Source organism: Lissotriton vulgaris, chromosome 3_1 (assembly GCF_964263255.1).
Source record: "Lissotriton vulgaris chromosome 3_1, aLisVul1.2, whole genome shotgun sequence".
In the NCBI taxonomy this organism is placed as follows: Eukaryota; Metazoa; Chordata; class Amphibia; order Caudata; family Salamandridae; genus Lissotriton; species Lissotriton vulgaris.
Genome location: NC_141689.1, coordinates 2,105,426,952 through 2,105,449,571, shown reverse-complemented (window position 1 = coordinate 2,105,449,571; position 22,620 = coordinate 2,105,426,952). Strand labels below are relative to the sequence as shown.

General features: G+C 51.2%; 1 protein-coding gene across 11 annotated transcripts in view; it reads right to left on the bottom strand.

The window, feature by feature from the left end:
• Positions 1-22,620, bottom strand: part of FRYL (FRY like transcription coactivator) — a 2,483,143-nt gene that overhangs the window by 1,178,799 nt on the left and 1,281,724 nt on the right. For all 11 annotated transcript variants that reach the window (XM_086962669.1, XM_086962670.1, XM_086962671.1 and 8 more), the window contains one exon: positions 11,563-11,822. In XM_086962669.1, the coding sequence (XP_086818795.1) occupies positions 11,563-11,822 (260 nt within the window). The remainder of the gene's footprint in view (positions 1-11,562; positions 11,823-22,620) is intronic.

Sequence of the window (22,620 nt, the reverse complement as noted above, 5' to 3'; positions counted from 1 at the left end):
CTGAACATTCTGCACACCTGGTAGATGGGTGGCCGTTATCGTCAGTCCTCTGGCCAGGAGCCAGTGCCAGATAGTCTGCGCCTCCTGTGACAGAGTGCGTGATCTCGAGCCCCCCTGCTTGTTGAGGTAATACATCGTGGTGGTATTGTCCGTCTGTACAAGCAGGGAGTTGGTCTGGAAGGACGGGAGAAAGGCCTTCAGCGCCAAGTGAACAGCCCTGAGTTCCAGGAAATTGATGTGATACGTGGCCTCCATCGGTGACCACGTGCCTTGAATCTGTAGAGTCCCAGAGTGCGCTCCCCATCCCAGAAGAGACGCATCCGTCACGATAGTCTGCGAGGGAATGTCCATGTGAAAGGGAACCCCTTTGAGGAGATTCTCCGCCGAACACCACCACTTCAGAGACTGAAGAGCATGCAGTGACAGACGAATCTTGTCGTCCCAAGATCCTCTCCTCTGATCCCACTGGTCCTCCAAGCACTCCTGCAGCGGTCTCATGTGCAGCCGTGCGTGTGGCGTCAGGAAGATACAAGAGGCCATCGATCCCAGTAGAGAAGACACCGTCCTCACTGTTGTAGATGGAGTCGTCATAAGAGCCTGAGCCTTCCGAAGGAGTGATAATCGTCGCTCTTCCGAAGGAGACACGCTTGCTGACAGCGTATTGATGGAGGCTCCCAAGTACTGTATGCATTGGACCGGAGTCGGAACAGACTTGGCCATGTTGATGTGCAGCCCCAGCTTGTTCAAGAGAACGCACGTCTTCTGGAAGTGTGCTCGCGCTTCCGAGAAGGAGGATGCCTTGATCAACCAATCATCTAAGTACGGGTAGACGAACACCTTGTTCTTCCTCAGGTGTGCTGCTACCACCGCCATGCATTTCGAGAATGTTCTCGGCGCAGACTTCAGTCCAAATGGGAGTACTGTGTATTGATAGTGATTGGTGCCGACTTGGAACCGCAGGAACTTCCTGTGTTTGTGTGCAATGGGCACATGGAAGTAAGCATCCTGTAGGTCTATAGCGCATAGCAAGTCTCCCTGTTGCAACTGAGGGTAAATCTGATGCAACGACAGCATGCGAAACTTTTCTCTGCGAATCCATTTGTTTGCCTGTCGCAAGTCCAGAATGGGCCTGAACTCGTTCTTGTCCTTCTTGCGAACCAGAAAGAACCGGGAGTACAGACCTCTTCCTCTCTGAGACCGAGGTACGTCTTCTATCGCCCTTTTCCTCAACAGGATATCTGCTTCCGCCTGAAGCTCACGCAGCTGAAACCGCGAGCTGACCGGGGGAATAGCTGGAGGAGGGCTGGTGAACCGAAGACTGTATCCATTGCAAACAATATTCAGCACCGACTTGTCCTGAGTAATTTTTCTCCACTCTGCCAGAAAAAATTGAATGCTTCCCCCTACTGGAGTGGGTAACAGATCCGGGGGATGTAGGTTCCTAGGGCCTAGACCCCGCCTGGCCCTTGGGCGCTGGGGCCGACTGCTGGCCTTCCTGCGCTTCCGGAACGGCTTACGGAACTGGTGTTGCTGTTGCGATTGTCCCGAAGCCTGTCCCCGTCCTCGGCCTTGTCCGCCGAACCGCCGTTGGAATGGGCGGTACTGCTTCTTGGTCTCCTTAGGCTTCTCCAGGCCTACAGCCGTCAGCGTCTCGGCCTCCGCCTTCATGCGGACCATCTCGTCGTCCGCATGCTTCCCGAAGAGGGTCTCACCGGAGAACGGTAGATTGGCTACCCTCTGCTGAGCATCCGGCTTCAGGGACGTAAGCGCCGTTGGTTGACTCCGTGGCAAAATCCGTGAGCAGCCAACAGGGAAGAGTCCGCTGCCGCGCTGATAATCTGGTTTGCCACCAGCATCCCCTCACTCAGTACTTCCACAAAGTCTTCCCGCTGCTCCCGAGGTAAATGCTCCGCAAAGCGCTCGAGGGAGTCCCAGAGGGCACGGTCGTATCGGCCCAACAGCGCCGTGGCACTCGCCGCTTTCATGGAGGTAGCGGAAGTGCCACAGACTTTCCTCCCCGCCGAATCCATCCACCTTGACTCCTTATCCGGGGGAACCGTGGAGGACGGAGTGGTGGCATACTGCTTGCGGGCCGCCGTCACAATGACCGAGTCAGGAGGAGGTTCCGTTCTTAAAAAGGCCGGATCCGAATCGGGGGCCCGGTACTTCTTCAGTAATCTTGAAGGGGCCGCCTTCGTCACCGCAGGGGTGAGAAACAGGGCCATTGCCGGTTCTTCCAGGCCCGGCACCATGGGCAGGAGAGGACGAGACAGATGTTTTTGATGTAAAGTCTCAAAAATGACTGATGTCTTCGGAGTGGGCACCGTCAGAGATATGCCCAACTTCGCAGCACCCCGTAAAAGGACGTCATGGAACGCCACCAGGTCATCTATCGGGGAAACTCTTGTGTCCGGTGACCCCGATAGGGTGGGAGAATAGTCCCTGGTCCCAGAGGACCTCGTTTGTGAGCGAGACTCGCGCCTCCTACGGCGTTGTCTCGACCTCGTGGATGATCTGCGTCGCGATCTCTCCTTCCTCCCAGAGCGAGAACGAGATCTGCCAGCACGTGGACGCTCCTTCGGTTTACGTGGAGGGGTCTTCCTCGGTTCCTCACGGGGTTTCGTCGGTTCCTCACGGGGTTTCGGTTTCGGGGTCCCCTTAGGAGGAACAGGTAGGGACGGCAGGGAAGTGGACCTCGGAGGAGGAACCTTCGGCTGCGGGGTGGGCCCATGCGGAGGGACCGGAGGCGGAGGAGGGTCTCCTGAAGGCAGTGGCGGTTTGGGCGGAGGATCCTCCTTAGGAACAGGAGGAGGAGTCGGAGTCCTGGGCCGAGAAGGTGTGTATACCTCTGAGTACACCGAGCCCGGTGACCCTTTCGGCGAAGGGTGCGGAGAGCCAATCCCATCAGCAGGTGACCGCTTCCTCTTGCGTCCTCCGCTTGAAGCAGCGTGACTCCTGGGACTAGAATCCCTCTTGCGCCGTTTTGCAGAGGCTGACCGACTCCTAGACGCTGACCGCTGTCTGCTGTGCGCAGAGCGACGCTTCTCCGGCGTCGAACGACGCTTCCTTGACTCCGGCGACGATCGCCGTCTCCTCGGCGTCGACCCTCTCGTCCTCGGCGTCGACCGTGGACTCCTCGACGTCGACCTCCTCTTCCGTGACGTCGTACGCCGTCTTCTCGACGTCGAGCGTTCCGTCTTCGACGACGAGCGTTCCGTCTTCGACGACGAGCGTTCCGTCTTCGACGACGAACGTCGTCTTCTCGATGCTCTCGACGTCGAGGAGCCCCTCGACGTCGACCGGTGCCTTGACGTCGATCGACGGTGTCGCCTCGACAGCGAGCATCTGTGCCGCTTCGACGGCGAGCGCCGATGCCTGTCACTTTGCCTTCCGCGTCGGTATGAAGACCTCGACGTCGACGAAGACTATGACGGCGGCTTCGACGGCGGCTTCTCCTTCGATGTCGAGTCGTCACGTCGTCTCGACCCGGAGCCCCGGGGAGAAGGGGAGCACACCGCCGTCATCCCTCTCGACGCCGTCGTCGATGCAATCGACGTCGACGGAGACCGGGACCGTTTGCCGGACTTCCTGCCCCTGGGGAGCCCCCCAGGGGCCTCGGCAGAGGGAACCTTCCCAGCCTGCCCAGACCCACCTGCAGCCTGCAGACGCCTCTCCTCCAGGCCAGCCAGCCAGATCTTCAATCTGTCCCTCAGAGTCCGAGCAGAAAGCTGCTGGCAGATGACACAATCCTCAGGGACATGATCTTCTGGGAGGCACACGATGCAGACATCATGGGGGTCAGTCTTGGCCTTCTTCCTCTCACATGCTGGGCACTTAACAAAAAGGCCAGGCATTTTAGAGCCCTAAAATGCCTAAAACAGCACACTACAGGAGAAGAGAACACCAAGAAGTAAACTGCAACACTTTTAGAAGTCAAAAGTGCCAAAAAAATGGGGGGCGTGGCTAGCAGCCAAGCATGGCGGCCGCATAGTGTGAGAGCTCCCGAGGGCACCGCAGCCTTTCAAAATATCCGTCACATATATCCGCCGACTAGCGCGCCTGAAGCGGCTGCGTTCGAGTCCGGGACACAAGCGGTATCACCGGTCCGAGTTTCGAGAAAATCCGAGCACCGGAGCCTGAGCTGCACCGTGTGGCGAGTTGGGGCCTACAACCAGGGGTGAAGCACCGGCCTCGCGTAAAATCCGGACCCCGGCGGAAGTGCGGCAGAGCCGGCCGGAAAAGTGAACACGCCCCGGAGCACCTCGGAAGACCAGACCAAGCCTACAGCCACTGGCGGAGTCCTCCGGTGGAAATCGGGCTGCCACGAACACCAAGCAGGACCTGAACAATACGAAGGTCAGTGCAACACCGACCTGGGCCGCGCGGCACGGAGACGGCACCCTACGACGACCCCCCCCAAAGAGAACATAGCTGGCGCAGCAACACTACAGGGGGCAGAGGCGGTCGCCGCATAGGAGCGAGGGAGCAGTGGGCCCGCACGGTGGGCCATAACAGAAGCCAGGTGGACGGTGCCCCGGGGGGACGGCGCAACACCGGACATATACGCGGGACCACAGGGGATGCCCCCCAGACCCGCTGCCAGCAGCGTCGACACAGCAGAAGTACCCCAGCACGCGACGGCCGGTCCAGTGCACGAGACACGGGGCAGTGTGGAACATCGAGGGGGGGAGCACAGTGCCCGCTCCATCCCGGGAAAAGGCTACCGAGAGCAAAAACACGATACACGTCAGCGGCTCCTAGGCTCTCACACCAACACCCAGTGAGACCCACTGCTACCTGGCTGATTCCGACTACCAGAAACTTCAATCGACCCACGGGCAGCGGTCGCCTGGGGCGTTTCTCTGGCACTCGCAGGGCCCAGCACCATGGCGGGAAAAGGCCTTAGGAGCGGATCCACGCAAGCCAAACTGGATAAATTCGCTTATGGACACCAAGGGCAACAGCAAACTACAGGGCGACCCTCCACGGGCCATGCCCAGGAAGCAGAAAAGTCGCCGAAAATTACACTAGAGGACATCATGAAAACGCTCTCAGAAGTTAAAACCACAGTGGGCGCCATCTCCTCAGAAGTATCTCTGCTGCGAGCGGACTTTCACAAAATGGCGGAGAGGGTGTCGCAGGTGGAAGTGGTCACGAAATCGCTCGTAGAAGACACCTCAGAGCTCCAATTGGCCATGGAAAAGATGCAAAAAGTCACTAAACTCCTGCATGACAAGCTGGACGACCAGGAAGGGCGTTCACGCCGCAACAACGTCCGTATCCTTGGGCTTCCAGAGACGGAGGGGAAGGGGGCCATGGACCTCTATGTTGAAGACCTCATCAGGAACAAGCTCCAGCCCAAGGGCCTGTCGCACTTCTTTTCGGTGGAAAGGGCGCACAGAGTCCCGGGGGGCCCGCCCAAGACGGGGGCGGCTCCGAGACCGGTGCTAGCCCGGCTCTTCAACTTCAGGGACAGGGACGCAATATTGCAGGCGGCGAGGAATTCACCACCAGTGCGGATTCAAAATGCCACCTTGGCGTTCTTCCCGGACTACACGGCAGAGGTGGCCAGGCGACGCAAGTCCTTTACGGAGGTTAAGAAAGCACTGCGCGACAGAGAACTGCCGTATTCCATGATGTTCCCAGCCAAACTGCGGATAGTGGCCGAGGGGAAGACCTGGTTTTTTGACACGCCAGAGGTGGCTCAAGAATGGCTGGAGGGCTGGCGACCAGCGGGGCGACGGCAACGCTCACAGCAAGACCGGCAGCGACACCATGCTGACCAGACACCGTCCAGTCAGTCCTCCCACCGACCACACCAGGGAGGCGAAACAGAAATTGAATCGGACCTTGAGAGAGATCCACTGGACTCTGGACAAGTGGCTCCGGTGTGACATTTAACTGCTTTATTTTTCAAGACTGTGTGGGCCGCGGGACCGTGGCTCGGACGTAGCTGAGTAGGGTGGGCACAGGCAGTGCCCGGAGGGGACTCACCAACCCTACGAGCAAGTAAGATGTATAGGGGGGGGCTGAAGCACTCTGCACAGTTGGGGAAGCGGGCGGGAGTTTGTCCGTGGAGCAGGGTAGCAGGGAGGGGGGAAGGGTTTGAAGTTTATTTGTTGAAATGTTTACTCTTGTTTGTAGTCATCGTTCACCACCTACACAGCAGTATCACCCTGACATTAGCACGTCTCCTACACAGCTCGACACTAGTCGACGCATGGGCTATGCCGCAGCACACGTTGTGTGCAAGACTCCTTCATCAGCCTAATGGCCAGGCCACCTAATCACACGCCCGCCGAAGGCCCCTCCACGGCCGGGAAGATTCCCCCACTGCGCATACTGACATGGAATGTCCGGGGCCTGGGTGACAAAATCAAGAGAGGCTTGGTCCTTCAAGCCGTAAAGCGGCAAAACCCGGATGTGGTCCTCCTACAGGAAACCCACCTCACGGGATCCACCTGCAAAGCCCTAGACAGACGTGGGTACACAATGGTAGTCCACGCCGACTTCACTACTGGCTCCAGGGGTACGGGCATACTGGTGAGGAGATCTTCCCCCCTTATAGTATCCAGCCACGTGGCAGACGACCAGGGTCGCTATGCCGCAATCCACGGCCAGTGGGAGGGCAGGGCCCTGAATGTAGTTTCAGTGTATATTCCCCCAGCCCTACACTCGGTGGCCTTACCAGCACTAGGCAAATTCCTTCTTGGTCTCCCTGATGGCGACATGATTGTTGGGGGGGACTTTAACGCAGTCATGGATCCGCTCAAGGACACTTACCCCACCAGGACAAGACCGCGAGGTGCCACACCACTGTCAGACTTTGCAGAAGCCCTAGGCCTTGTAGACCTCGGGCGGGAACTACACACAGAGGCCACCCACTACACTTACTACTCAGTGGTACACAACAGCTTGTCTCGTATAGACTACTTCATGACACTGGGTTTGGGAATGGATATGGTGGAGAGGGTGGACACACTGCCCAGAGGGGTCTCGGATCACTCTCCAATCGTCTTATCGCTGACCACCGGAGGGAAACGGAATGCCCGACTATATCCAATCTACCCCAATTTCCTGAAAATCCCCAAGATTCGAAAGAAACTCAAACTGGCGACATCACTATATTTTACTGAGAACACGGGCACAGTAGAATCGCCCTCCATCCTATGGGAGGCGTATAAAACTGTCCTCAGGGGGGCGGCCATTGCGGCGATCACGGGACACAAACGGGACTCACGGAAGGAACTCACAGACCTGGAACTTGCACTAGATACGGCCAATAACGCTCATATGACAGACCCCTCCCCGACCGCGACACACACACTCATGCTCCGGCAACAACAATACCTAGCCCACCTCAAAACGACAGAGAAGGGATACATCGCGAACACTCGACATAGGATCTATGATGTGGGCGACAAAGCGGGACGTATGCTAGCGTGGCTAGACAAGAGAGGGAATGGAGTGAGGGGTAGCCATAGGCTCAACACGGAGGATGGGCGGACACTGGTACACCCGGAGGACATAGTAGGCGAACTAGCTAGACACTATCAGGAAATCTATACACCGGGACGGAGGGTCACACGACAAATGGCAATGGCAACACTCGCAGATATTACCATCCCCAGCATTACACAAGAAGATAGTGACACCCTAGAACTAGACCCGACGGGGGAGGAAATCCAGCTAGCGATCATGGCATTACAGTCAGGTAAAGCACTGGGCCCTAATGGGATACCGGTAGAGTGGTATAAGTCCGTGGCTGCAGACCTCAGTGCCCCGTTGCTGGACATGTATTTGGAGAGCAGGGACAGACTAGAGCTGCCGCTAGATCAACGCACAGCAACGATTGTAGCAATACCCAAGCCCGGAAAACCACCGACAGAATGCACCTCATACCGCCCGATATCATTACTAAACATCAAGGCCAAAATACTAGCTAAGCTTCTGGCCACCCGCTTGCTGCCCCATCTCAGTACTCTAATCCACCCTGACCAGTCGGGCTTCATGCCCCACCGGAGCACGGCGTTGAATCTTAGACGAGTCCACGGAGTGTTGGCCCGTGCACACCTCCTCACGGAACAGGCGGTAATCCTCTCCCTCGACGCCAAAATGGCGTTCGACTTAGTAGAATGGGAATACCTTTTCATGGTACTGGAACGCATGGGTTTTGGGCCAAAATACATACGATGGATACGGCTGCTTTACACAAACCCCGTGGCACAAGTGGTGGCCAATGGCCACACGACTCCGAGATTCCCACTGGGCAGGGGAACCAGACAAGGCTGCCCCCTGTCCCCCCTGCTCTTCGCGCTAGTACTTGAACCCTTGGCCATCCAGATTAGATCGACACCTCTATTCGCGGGCATCAAATGGGAGGAGGGGTGGGAGGACAAAGTCTCGCTATACGCGGACGATATGCTCATATACATGACCGCGCCCGAGACCGGCATCCCAGCCCTACTAGACCTTTGTGACACGCATGGGCGCACATCGGGTTACACACTCAACTGGTCGAAATCCACCATATACACTTTAAAAGTCCCAGAGCCAAGATTGCAGGGGAACCGTCCAATGCTTAAGACGTCAGCCTCTTTCAAGTACCTAGGTATTGTTATCGCGAGCGGGGAAGCAGACTTTTTCGTGAACAACCTGAAACCACCCATGGATCGCCTGCGAGCGGATGTCAGGCACTGGGCGGCCCTCCCCCTGACCCTACTGGGCAGGGCGGCATTGTACAAGATGATGGCCCTCCCAAGACTTCTTTACGTACTGGAGAATACTCCTCACCTGGTACCACAGCGTTACTTCCAACAGATTGTGGCGCTGGTCACGGTCCTGCTCTGGGGCACAGGCCCGGCGCGCATAGCATATGACAAGCTGGTAAAGAGCTGGTACGAAGGTGGCATAGCGCTCCCCAACATCCAGCTATATTACTGGGCGGCCCAACTCAAGATTATAAACTACTGGATCCACGCCCCGAAGGACGACCCGGCCTACCGGGCAGACTGGTCGCAACTTGGGACGGACTGTATGCTGTCCGTGCTGTACAACAAGGCGCAACTAAAGGACCTGATCGGTCCGACCAAGCACACGGCGGCGCTGTGGCACATGGCGCAGGCCCGTCTGGGATGGGCAGGCCGACTCACTAAAATGACGCCCCTGTGGGACACGAAAGCGTTGGGGAACCTGAGAGACTGTAAGGGGTTTGAACGGTGGGACTCAATAGGCATCTCTACGATAGGAGACCTCTGGGACAATGACTCAGTATTACCATTTCCACACCTGCAACAGCAATACAACCTCGGGCCCACAGAATCGTTTAGGTACGTCCAGATTAGGCATGCATTACTACAGGCAATCCCTGCCGGCACCACACTACCAGACTCCTCTCCTTTGGAAGATAGACTACTAACCGATTTCATGCTCCAAAGCGCCACATCCCTTACATACAAAAAGCTGATCAACAATCTCAAAGACCCGACACTAAAACTCAAAGGGAAATGGGAGGAGGAACTAGGTGAGACAGACGAATTTGAATGGAATGAGGCCCTGGCCTCTCCGAAGGAGGTGGGAATCTCTAGTAAGCTCAGACTGGTACAGCTTAAAATCTTACACCGTATCTATTACACCAGGACACTGCTGCACAAAATACAAAGAGCACCACACCCCTTCTGTTTACGAGGCTGCGGGGAGGAAGGGACACTGTTCCACACGCTATGGGAATGCCCACAAATACGCGAATTCTGGAGACAGGTGCTCCGATCCATTTCCCAGGCCCTCAAACTCTCCATTCTACCCGAACCACGTAAATGCCTTCTAAACATCTGGGACCCAAATGACCTGGGTAGATATGAACTGATTTGGGCGTCACTGGCATTAACAGTAGCTAAACGGGATATAGCACAGAAATGGGGGGCGCCGGAAATGCCCACCGCCAGTAGATGGGCTAAAAACATGGACATCCTAATGGTGACAGAGAGAGCGGTTTATGTGCTTCGAGCGGCGCCCCGGAAATGGAACAAGGTATGGGCGGCATGGAACTTGTACAGAGGGGAACTTTGTGAGCCCTTGCCAGAGGGAGAGGAATCAGACTCCGAAGGAGAGGAGGAGTAACTGAACAGTTGTGGGGAGAAGGCCTCAGACATGTGGCACGGCTGAGTGGGCGGCAATGCACTGGCCATTAATGCACTACGAATAACAGCACAGGATATTACGAACTGTGGGAGACGTCCAGGGGATACGATGACACATGGTTGGGGGGGTATGTTGGGTAATTTGTTCTTAAAAGTTACTTGGAAGGAGATGTAGCCATCACTGAAGTTGAGGGAGGGGTTATCAAGGGAACGCACTCTACGACCGAATGTCATATATTGAAAGCTTAAGAGGGACCCATGATACAGCAGAAACCATGTCTTAATTACGAGAATGTAGCCAGTAAGTTAATGCACAGATAAATTGTACGAAATGCAAGATTACCAATTGAATGTATGCAATTGTTTAACCACTATTCCTTCCTAACAATAAAGTTTAAAAAAAAAAAAAAAAAAAAAAAGTGCCAAAAAATTCCAATAAACCCTTGAAAAAGGGAGAGCTCAATGCCAGGGTCCTGTAAGCAGGAGCCGAAAAAAAGAACATAAAGTAGAGGGACCTGCTATGCATTCTGGGATACTGGGAGAAGTTCTGGAAAGTTCTCTTAAAGGCACAGTATCCTATTTAAGCCACATAATGGCAGCCTATGGGGCTCGTCTGTCCCTACCTTCCTCTCTATCATTCCTGAGTCTTTGACTGCGGGAGGCAGGTTTCTCTATGGTAGAAACTAGCAGGCTGTACTGTGTGTGGTGTTTTTTTGGTGGAATTTCTAGTTGAAGTACTGGACAGTGTAGCCTGTGGATATAGGCTGCATTATTTGTCTTTAAATTCTCTCTTAAGTGTCTTTGTAGTTTCTGCATTATTTTGACAACTTAAGAGATTATTTTTCATTGCCGGGGTCCACGCAGATGGGCGGGACTATTCTCTATACACAGAGATCCCCTACTAAAGAACTTCTTAAAGAATTAACTATTTAGACATGCGGTTTAACAGAAATCATCATACAGGGTTGTGATTGAAAGACATGGATGTGGTCTCACCCCGTCAAACTGGACTAACTACCACTGTCTGCTTAACTAGTTGCGTACTGCCACCTCTTCTAGTGCCTTGAAGTAAGAGAAGGTTAAAACAATGTGCAATCTAAAAATCTGAAATTTTAAACACTGAAGGCTTTTAGTGAACAATTAAACAATGAAAATGCTAGCATTCTACTAAGCAACGTATTCAAACACAATCAGTCAAGCTCAGGACAGGATATTCCTGAAATCACTAGAAAACTGTTGCAGGGAACAAATTAAATCCCACAGAATCTGAACCAATACAGTAAGCAAGAGAAGTGACATACAAATATTTCCCTATTCACAAAACAAAACAGAACACAAGCTGCATATAGATAAATGGTTTTAGTAAACATGTTTGAGATGTTAGTTAAAAGAAAGCAGTGTAAGAATAACTATATGCCCTTACCTTTGCTGTCATATACAACAAGTTGTTCAAGACCAACGCTGTAGCTTGAGGCGACCCCCAACCTTCTCCTCTCAGCCACCGCCTACAATTCACCATTAGCTCCCGGTCCTTCATTGATTCTTCTTCATCTTCATGGTGCCGCCAAACTGTTGGCAAAGGTTTCAAATCTACCAACTCAATGTTGTTCATCCAGGGGAGCAAATAGTGGAGCATCACTTGTCTTCCTGATGGGTGTGCTGTTTGAATTCTTTGACTTACCTCTAGTTTAAACAAAAAAGACATCAAGTTACAGAACATCCTAGCAGCTTGCCCTCATCTATCACATTATCACAATCACAGTTACATATTTTACATATGGCTGCTGAAATTGCACGAATTTCAGTAAATACAAACACCCAGATTTCACAAAAATCCATTTAATCTTTTCCTTATTTTGAGGAAGTTTTATAACCAGGACAACCCTGAATTACCCTACCAAATGTACCATTGTTCAATTAACATGTTAGAGAACTTTCCTGAAAAATTCAAGTCCAATTAGTGCCCATTATAAGCTGTACCCTGCCGAGAGCAGCTTCAACAGACTCTTACTACTATAGCTAGAATGTGTGCAAAAAACCTTGGGATGTTTTCCAAAGGTGAAAATGGTGCCTCCCAATTGTACGCTATTGATTGTAAAAGCAATTTGCTTGGAGCATAGGTGAGGGAAACTAACACCCTAAACCCTCAGTTAGGGACCCAAGACAAGGTCCACTATAGACAGAACTAAGATCCTGTGCACACGCTATTCGTTGGACAAGTTATGGCGTAATTCTGCCACCTTACTGGCACAACATGCATATGCATAAAGCATAGATTCCTGTAATCAAAATATTTTGTAAAGTGCTCTTTCGTATTATTTAATATGATTGCCCAGCCAACACGTGTTTCGTCATGGGTGATTGCCCAAACAACATCTTCAGGGCTACAAGATAAAATGTATACATTTGGTATCAGCCGTTCCTTCATATGATTGTGAGTAAACATAATATGAATGGTGTTCACCCAGTGACTTTTTAAGATGCACATATCACATATACACACACTGTTGATTTTCCAGTACAGGCCATGTGACATTAAGTTTTCATTATCTAATACCACTTAGTCCCAAACTTGTGATTAACTAAACATGTGATTATTTTCAAAGAAGGTCTGGTATAAGCAAGTACATTGTGTACCTTTCTGAACTTTAAACCAGCGTAAGGTGACAATGAGGGAGGGGTGTACAATCAAAGAGAAATGTAAACGTGCGGATGTAGGACCAAAACGTCCTATCTCCAATTTATATTAGCCGAGTTGAGGCATTCATGTATATATTGCTCTGCAGACGTTAATTAGATATCTGATTTTAAAGCATAACACCCCTACCTGTTGGGATAGGTGGATGTACAATTCTATTCTGAAAAGATAAGATGATGAGAGGACACTCGTGTTAATCTACAATTCCCCTTTCATGGATTAAAGACTATTACAGTGCAAGATTAGAAGGAGGAAGGTGAAGTTCACTCACCTCCCGCCGGTTTTACTTCCGTCCCAGCTGAATTTGGGTTGACCCCGGGCTCTAAAATTTCAATGATGTCTGAAGTTGGTTTATACCCAAATTAATAAATTTAAAGGTATGAGAAGCATACCGAAATATGAGCAAAAGTACTCCCGTCCCTATCTTGGGAGCAGTCTCTTACCCAATCAAATTCCATCTTTATTGTATTACTGATGAGGAATACACCGTGATTGAATTACTTTGTTGTGCTTCGGGGTAGGCGTAATGGAAATGTTAACAAACTTATCAAGATACCCAAATGAAGGCTTCGCCCCCCCCCCCCAATAGTTTGGAATCAATGGGTATCTAAATCTTACCTTGAAACTCGTCTCCGTGCGTGTGAATGGTCTAGTTATCGGGTTCCTTTAATATGCCTGTTGCTACTTCAATTCAACAGCTAGACAGCGCACTTCACTGTGGACAAGATCCTAGTCATACCACAGGAAGTATGTCTATCAGTCCTCTCGTAAGAAGGTTTCAAGTATTTTATTTTTAAGCCATTTATTAGTGCTTCCATATAGCTAGAATGTGTTTTTAAGTTTAAAAAAAAAAATAAGGGTATGTTTTGTAAAAATGTAATATTACCTACAAATGTAAGTACATTTGTCTTCTTTTTACTACAAACAATACATTCTAGCATTTCATTTACTACTACTAATTAACATTTTATTTAGCTTTTTTAAGCTAACTGTTCAAAATTAACTTGTAGCCTACAGAGACATAACTGGTAATGTGTAACGTGGATTTCAGTCCTATCTAGGAGTTCTGGTTATACCTGGATCCACATTCAGCCTCATCATTTATATTGTCACCAAAACCCCTCAATGGCAATATAGGGCCACATTAGACAGTTTCCCGCCTTCGTTGTGTATGTATATATCTTCAGGAATAAAACATTTTCATACACAGTAGAAAGGAGAGTACCACTTAACCACTTTCTATCATGTGTTGTGTGATAAATCCTGTGGGTGCATGAAGCAAGGCAGACAACTGTAGGGGAAAGAGAGGGTATGCCAGTATCCAAGGTCCTTACTATTTCTAATGTTATAAGTTTTAGGGATACCCTGAGGGAAAAATCAAATGCCAGTCTTACATAAAGACCTAGAATGCTCAATTCTGTGCGCTTTAGAGGAATCTTTGGATTTAATTTGGCTAGGTTCTAATTGGTGCTCAGATTGCCAGTTTCGTATTTAACCAATTCAACTAATTTCATAGTGTTTAGGTATTTGTTAAAGATACAGTAGGTTTTGACCACAGTTCTGATACTTTTAGGGGGGCCGTCTCCTGGAAATTGGAATTTCGGGGTGTGCCTGGAGATGGTTGAAGTCCTTTTATGGAGGGCAGAAAGCAACAAGTCTGGATCGCCCCCCCCCCACACACCTATACCTCCCCAAGGACCGTGACCATGGGAGTGCCTCAGGGGTCCACTCTGAGCCCCCTTCTTTTTAATATATAGGTTACTCCCCTGACACAGATGGCGGAAGAGCTTGGTGCCAAGATCATCGCCTATGCAGATGACACCCAGCTCCTCTTCACATGGAAGAAAAATGATTCCTCTACCTCTAGCAAAATCCTGTCTGACGGCCATCTTTCAATAGCTCTCCTCAGCATAGTAAAATGGCAACAAGGAGAAAACTGAGATCCTTTTTCTTGGGAGCTGTCCCCCCGTCCGTTCCGGGTTTCGCTTTGGCCAGATGAATATCCCATGCCAACTTCTGAGGGTCAACCCACCAAAAACCTAGGGATATGGTTTGACGAGAAGTTCTCTACTCAGATCAAGAAACTTACAGGTCAGTGCTTCAGTACACTGAAATCCCTTAGAAAGTTCCTACCTTTTCTCCCTAGGTCAGCAAGGGAAACAGTTACTCCTCCTCTGACAACACGCATTGATTATGCTAATGCCATGTACATGGGCCTGCCGGGCTATCGCTTGAACAGACTGCAGGTAGTCCAGATTGCCGCTGCCAGAACTCTTCTTAATATCCCTATTATGTCCAGCGTGAGGCACACTTGCGAGCTCTCCACTGGCTACCAGTGATAGAAAGAATTAAGTTCAAATCCCTTGTCCTTGCTCACTCAGCTATATACGGACACGGTCCTGCCTACCTGAGAAAGCGCTTCAGGTTTCCAGACAGCTGCGTTCAGCCACGCAGCTTCTTGCCTACGTCCCGAGATTTCACCTTAAGAGAGTCAGCCTTCCATTGGCCCTCCGCAGCATTCAGGACCCCAAGCTCTTCAGAAAGAGACTATAGATGTTTCTTTTTATCTAGTAGTACTTTCCACCTTTCTCCCACCAGGTTCGCGCCGGGACACTATCTGTGCGCTGCTACAAATTTCATTAACGTAAGAGCAAAGTTAACAATATCATAGGAGAGATATCTTTTTTTGACGAGTTTCGGCCGACAAATTAAGCCAAGAAAGGCATAGCTCCAACCACCCAAACATTACCTGAGATCGAAAACAATCTACTCATGTAAAAAAAATAATGTTAACTGTTTTTGCAAACTTCAATAAATCCCAAATCAGGGTACAGCATTATAACGATCTTTGACTAAATGTTTCATTTTTGAAACACATCCTCCCATTAATTAATGGTTTGTGTTTATTTTGCCTTTAATGCGTATACTACAGAAATTAACAGGTTAGTAATCTTTGGTAACACTCTTTCTGGGGCATACTCTAACTTCAGATTCTTCACTTTGTGAACAAGTTAAAGCGCCAGATTTAATCTGGAAGATTTTTACAGCATAACCCCTGTGCACAAGTCGGTGGAGTTGTGCAGCTCCGTTTCAGTCTTGATCTGATCTGGAAGTGATGGTCAGAGATGCATGTAATAAGCATCCCTGCTAGCTGATGTCAGTTTATTTGTAGACACTACATGCACTTTTGGAGCCTAGCAATTAATCAGATGAGCCTATAAGGCGATTTCTAGCTTGGAGAAAAACACAGTTCTACAGAACAGGGAGGGGGAGGGCAGTTAAGAATCTGTGGTTGGACAGAGTATTCATCAGAAGGAGCATTACAGAGAGTAACAAACTAGCCCGTTTGATGGATGCTTCTAACTAGTTTTCTCACTTTATGAATAGATAGAATAGCAGTACCTCTGTAGGTAATGTGTGTCTCTCCAAAATGGATCATGCAATAAGTCCTGCAGAAAAAAGCAGATAAAATTCCCATCTCAATGGACCCACCTATCAAGGCAGTAATGCTTTATCAACGTATGAACCACCTCCAGGTAGACAACTTCTTCCTGTGCAGCCTTTGCTATGGTGGTATGAACCTTTAGACCGACTAAATGAAATGTCTTAGTCAGTGCATTACAGAACTTAATGGAGAGGACTATCCATCCTAAGGTCCATTTCTGCACAGCCTTGCCTTTCTTTGATTCATAGAACTTGACAATGAGTTGATCATCCACCCAATGGCCCCAGGTGAGACTAATGTGAAAACACTTTTTTGGGGTCCATATACTAGAGTCTCTTCTCTTTTGAAGTGTGAGGTGGAGCAAAGAAAGATGGTAGAGTGAAGGAATGTCCGACGGTTTAGCCATTGAAACTAGTTTGTACGGAAAAAGGTGGAGTAGTGCGGCTGAATTTAAAGAGCCTAAATCTCATTCACGCGACTAGCTGAATTTATGGAAATTAGAAAAAATTGTCCTCAGTCAGGAGACGTAATGGCCAGCAATGTATCTCAAAGGAGGTGCACATGAGAATAATAATAATAATAATAATAATAATAATAATAATAATAATAATCCACATTTGTAAAGCGCACAGTCACCCGTTAGGGTCTCTAGGCGCTGGGGGCCGTCGGGAAGATTAAGCAAGCTATTGCCCAGAGTCACATGGTGCTGGACTAATCAGCCGCCGGTGCCGGGGATCGAACCTTGATCCCCAGATTCCGGAGTCAGTCGCCCTAGCCGCGGCGCCACACCTCTTCACTGAATAGTGAGAACTGACTTAAGATCCCAATGCGTGATCACAAAAGGTTTAGGGGGTTTAAGTTTTTCACAACAGGGTGGTTGGTCAAACAAGCAGTAAAAGGCTGAAAAGGCTGACATAAAACCAAGACTGCTGGGTTACATTTGAGCATATACTGCTATAAATGTCCATTTTCTGTTTTGTAACGGATTGGACGACTGAACCCTCAACCTCAAGCCTTACAATAGGGTATCCTTTTCTCAAGCTTCAATGCATGCAAATTTATTTCGGGCAAGGTACAGCCCTCACTTAAGGGAGCCTGAATCTAAGATAGTCTCCATTTGGGATAGTAGATGTTTGACAGGTTTCAGAAAAGTTTTATATTTTTTTGGTATCTATTGCACTCCTGCCTCTGGTGCTGACAACCTGTGGTTCACTGACATTTTGACCTTACAGAATTTCACTCTTTGGTATGATAAGTCATCGTGAAGATCTTTAGTTACTTTTGTTATAGCGCACTTCCGACGGTGGATTGTCCTTTGCGACATTTCTTGCCCAAATTGGCTAACAAATCTTTCTATGTAAAGCTGGTAAGAATTTGTATACAACACCTATGAGAGAGCTTTGATCACCTTGCACTGCGGCGTAGTGCTCGGCTTTAAGCACTGCCTTGCACGATCTCGCTTCCTTACGGTGGTAGGTTTTTCTTGGCCTCCTATTAAAGTTTAACTTTTAATCTTAAATCTTATGTATTTCTTGTACTTAACAACGATTTATTTTCTTTTTTCCTCTTTCCTAGGTGTGTGTCTTGCACCATTTTTATTAAGAATTTTGCTCTTATTTACACTGATTTACCGTATACTATTTGCTTACCGTTTTTGTATGCTTGCACATATTTATGTTTGCAATAGAGATTGGCAAATTGTAATGTTGTGTTGAGTAAATCTCTAGACCAACGATCGTATGCCTGACGGATCAAAATGTTGTATGTTTTTGTTATTTTTTGTGTTACGGACATTCTCTCCAGTTTGTGAAAAATCTTTTCTCTGTATAATAATCTGGTTAAAAGGTGTGGGTTTTGGGGGCGTGGCCAAGATGGCGGCAGAGTAGGTCATGCTTTACTGTCCCTCCGGCACCGCCTGCATATCGCTTTGTATTTCGCCCCTGCTGCTGCTCATTTGTGCTGGCCGCCGGAGTCTTCTGTCTCCCCTCTCTCATCCTAGCCCTTTCGCGCCCCAGTGCGGGGTCCTGCCCTTTTGGGGGAGTATGCCCCTAGCTCGGCGGACGCCCGGCGACCCTGGCTGGCCGTCGCTGTGAGATCGGCTGCTGCTCTGCGGGGGCTTGGCGATGAGGAGAGGCGGCTGCCGCTGCGACAGGAACGGCGGTTTCGCTGCCTGAGCAGCGGATCGAGTGAAGCAGTGGCGTGGTGGAGGCGGGCCTGGGCAGCGGCCGCCACTTTCTTCCTCTCCGGCCCTGCCTTGCGTGTGGTGGCGCGCAGAGCCCAGGCCCAGCTGCGATCTTCGACAGAGAGGCTCGATGTACCCGATACTGCAGCGGCGGCTGCTGCTGCACATTGCGGCCGGCTGTGTGCTCCTTGGGTGCTGCGGCGCAGAGCTGATGAGCGGAGGGCCGTGTGCCGGGAGGAGAGGTGCGGCGAGAGGAGGCAGTAGGCTGGATTGGGGCCATGTTCTCGGTCCGCGAGTCAGCGAACGGCGGGAGGCCTAGCGGAGCAGGGCCCACAATCCTTCCTTTCCGCCCTTGGCAGTACCCCGCAGCCTGAGGCGCTTTTGTGGACCGCCCCTCGACTGATTGGAGGTGGTGCCTGGCTCTGTGAGTGGGGGGCACCGTGTGGCACCCGTTCGCCCCGAGCGACTGCAGCAGCGAGGCCTGCGGGCTGGCGGCGGGGGTGAGTGGCCCTCTCCTGTTGGGCCTAGCGCGTGGGGGTGTCTGCCTTGCTGGGACCGGAGAGGCCTGCAGGGAGTGTGAGGTCTACCATCAGCCCGTGGGACGGCGGGCGATATCCTTGCACCTGCGGTGCAGTCCCGCCTTGGCTGACAGTTGTGTGCAGTGCATGGAGTGAGCCTGCTCTCCTGCGTGGAGCCTGGAGCTCTGCATCTATTTGGGAGTGGTCGTGGAAGCTTTGGTCACCTGCTCGGTCCATATTTCGGCAGACAGCGGCGCAGTGTAGCCCAGCACCAGGGGGCGGCCTTGCCTTGGGAGGTTCTGCTGTGGGGCATGTGGTATGGCCCCCCCGGCTCCCCCATCACATTTCTGCAGCGCTCACTGTCTGGACTCCCGGTGGTGCCCTCCGCCCCCTGACGGACCGCCACCTCTGCCTTTGGCATCTATTGAGCCTCTAAAGCGCTAAGCGGGGCCCTGACTGAGCTGTGGCTCCCATTCCCCTGGACGGTCACAAGGCCTAGGTAGAACCTTCGAGTGCGGAGGTCCCGCCCGGGCTGGTGCTTGGGCGCTGACGTGAGGGCCCTCAGCTGTGCCACCCGTGGGCAGACTACACCTTTGCCCTATCTGCGTGCTTTGGGGCGCAGGGCCCTGCCGGGGACAAGATGGCGGCTGCCAGGAATCGGAGAGATAAACCCCTAAAGGACACTTTCGTCAAATCCTTGGTGAGGAGGACCAAGACATTCAGATGGATCGTGTCCACCGTGTTCGACTGCCACGTGGTGTCAGAGCCCCTCCCCCGGACATTCTGGTATGTGTCCATGACTTTAAGATCAAAGAGAGGATTCTCCGGAAGGTCTGGGACCTCAATCCCATACAATTCCGGGGCCATCAACCAGCACTTTTTCAGGATTGGCAGCCTCCACCCTCGTCAAACGTAGGTACTTTAAGCCCATCACTAATCACCTTCGCGAGCAAAGCATCTCCTACTCGTGGGGCCACCGTTTCCACTTTTCTTCAAATGTAAAGGCAAACTGGTGCAGGTTCGTTCACTGGACTCTGCCTTCGAGATCTTGGGTCTGGAGCGAAACGCACCAATGCCTGGGAGCAGCAGGTCGTCTGCTAGACAGCGCAGGCACTCCATCGAATGGCAACGCGTTGGGAAGCCCTCTCCATCTGCGAAACCAGAAGTGTCCGCAAGTCTGTTGGAGAGGGAGGCTGCCGTTACCTCCATGGCACTGGTGACCGATAATCCTGGGGTCTCTTGAGGCCCACAAGCCTGGCATTAGTAGGGTTTATATCTGGCGCCGGAGGAGGGTGGTTCTCTACTGAGGATTTGTTGCTTACCTATGTCCTTGGAAATTAGTGTGTCCTGTATCAAGAACAGGAAGTGTTCCACGATGGCGCCATGTTCTCCTGCTATTTGGGCCGGTCAAACAGACTGTTACTCTTGGCGAAATCTGAGTCACCTTTTCTTTTGGGTTTTCTTGTGTTTGGGGTTAGGGTGGGGGGCTTTGTTGGGGGTTTGGGGTTGTTTTAGGGGCTCAGCATCAGCTCTCAGGGGACCTAGGCGAGGATCTGGGTTGCAGACGAGGCATCATGGCCCCCTAGGGAGCACTGGCGTTAAGCGTTGCATTAGCTACTCCCCCTCCTCTAGGTGTTATGGGTAGGAATTTAAAGATTGTGAGCCTGAATGTTATGGGTCTAAATAGCCCTGTTAAGCGCTCGGCCATCCTTTCCCTACTGGAGAATGCGGAGGGCGATGTGTGCCTGCTGCAGGGGACTCACCTGCTTTCTAAGGGTATGGCAGATAAGCGCTTCCCTCTACAACTATGGTCCTCAGGCCAGGCAAAGAAAAAAAGGGTGGCGATTCTTTTTAGCGCACGCGCGCGGACTGCAAAGTCCTTTCTCAGGTTGTGGACATTAAGGGAAGGTTTTTCGCTGCCCGCATCCAGTGGGGGGAGCCACAGCTCACAATAGGGTCAATATATGCCCCGAATGAGCAACAAGAGCCCTTCTTGAGGGTGGCCCTCTCTGAGGTGTTAGCGTCGCCGGATGCATTGATTCTCGTGGGTGGGGATTTGAATATTGTGATGGATTCAGGGATGGACCGGTCTGAGCAGAGGTCCCACCAGGCCGTGGCAATGTCGCAGGGAGGTAGACTGTGGCTTCAGGAGGGAGGGTTGCATAATGTATGGAGTGTCCAGCACCCCCTAGAACGCATTACACCTCTGCAGCACACAAGACGTAGGCACGCTTGGATCACTTCTTGGCCACGTCCTCTCTCTTACCTCATTTGTCAATGACGGACATTACACCACGCTCCCTGTCAGATCATGCTCTTATCTCAGTTCTGCTCGCCTCCCATGGCGAACGGCTGCCGCCGTCTGGCTGGCGCCTTCGGACTCCCTGCTTCATTTGGACTCAGTGGTCACGCAGATACGGGATACTATTACCCACTATCTTGCTGATAATGACTTGGAGGGTACACCCCTAGCGTCGGTATGGGAGGCCAAGGAATTAGTGGTGCGGGGAGAGTTTATAGCGCTCGCGGCGACATACTCTCGATTGCGCAAAGAGAAGGAGGTGGGCGACTTGGAGGCGATACATAAGAGGACAAGGGCCCGAGGGTTTGGAGGGAGTTGGAGACGAAGAGACTCATACTAAAGCACCTTGACCTAGATAGAGCTGCATATGCCCTATTGCGTTTTACCTCAGTGAGGACAAGGGGGCGGGTGATGCTGGCACAGATTGCGGGCATGAGCTCAGTTGACAACTATACAATCCATTAGGGACCCTCAGGCAGTTGAACAATCCACTGATGCCCTCATTGTGAACTCTTTTCGGCAGTTTTATCAGACCTTATATAAGAGGGAGGCAGCGTCCTCTGGGGGAATGGCAGACTACATGGCGTCTTGTGGCATTACGCTCCTATTACAGACGTCGGCGCATGCTTTAGATTAAGCAATCCGCAGAGAGGTCATATCCGCGATTGGTCGGCTGAAGGTGGTGCGACGGAATGGGTGTAAATCTGCTCTTTTCCCCATCACTAGAGGAACACGACAGGTATGTCCCTTATCCCCGTTGCTCTTTGCGCTCTACATGGAACCCTTCGCCCAACGCATTCGGTCCAACGTGGGTATCGAGGGGATTAAGTTTGGCGCTGATACTCGCAAGATTAGCCTGTATGCGGACGATGTTATCCTTTCGCTAACCCAACCTCATTCCTCCCTGCGGTACCTGTCGGCGGAACTGGTTGATTTCTGAAAGGTAGCAGGCTTAAAAGATAATTTCTAAAAATTACAAATCCTTAATGTCTCCATTCCCGATGCAGACATGCAAGATCTGCAGCAAGATTTAGCCTTTCAGTGGGTGCACTCCGATATGCAATACCTAGGTATCCGATTGTCACCGTCTATCACTAAAACGGTGTCCCGTAATTATAGGCTGCTTATTGAACAAAGGCTCTCTCCGACTGGTCCCGCCTCAACTTGGACTGGTAAGGGAGGTTGCTGCGGTGAAAATGACAGTGCTCCCGCGGGTCTTCTACCTCTTCCAAATGCTACCCGTGAGTTCCCCGCCAGGCACTCTTCGTAAACTGCAGGGGCTCCTTAAGTTCTTGTGGAATAACAAGCGACCTCGGCTTGCGATGTCCCTTGCCAC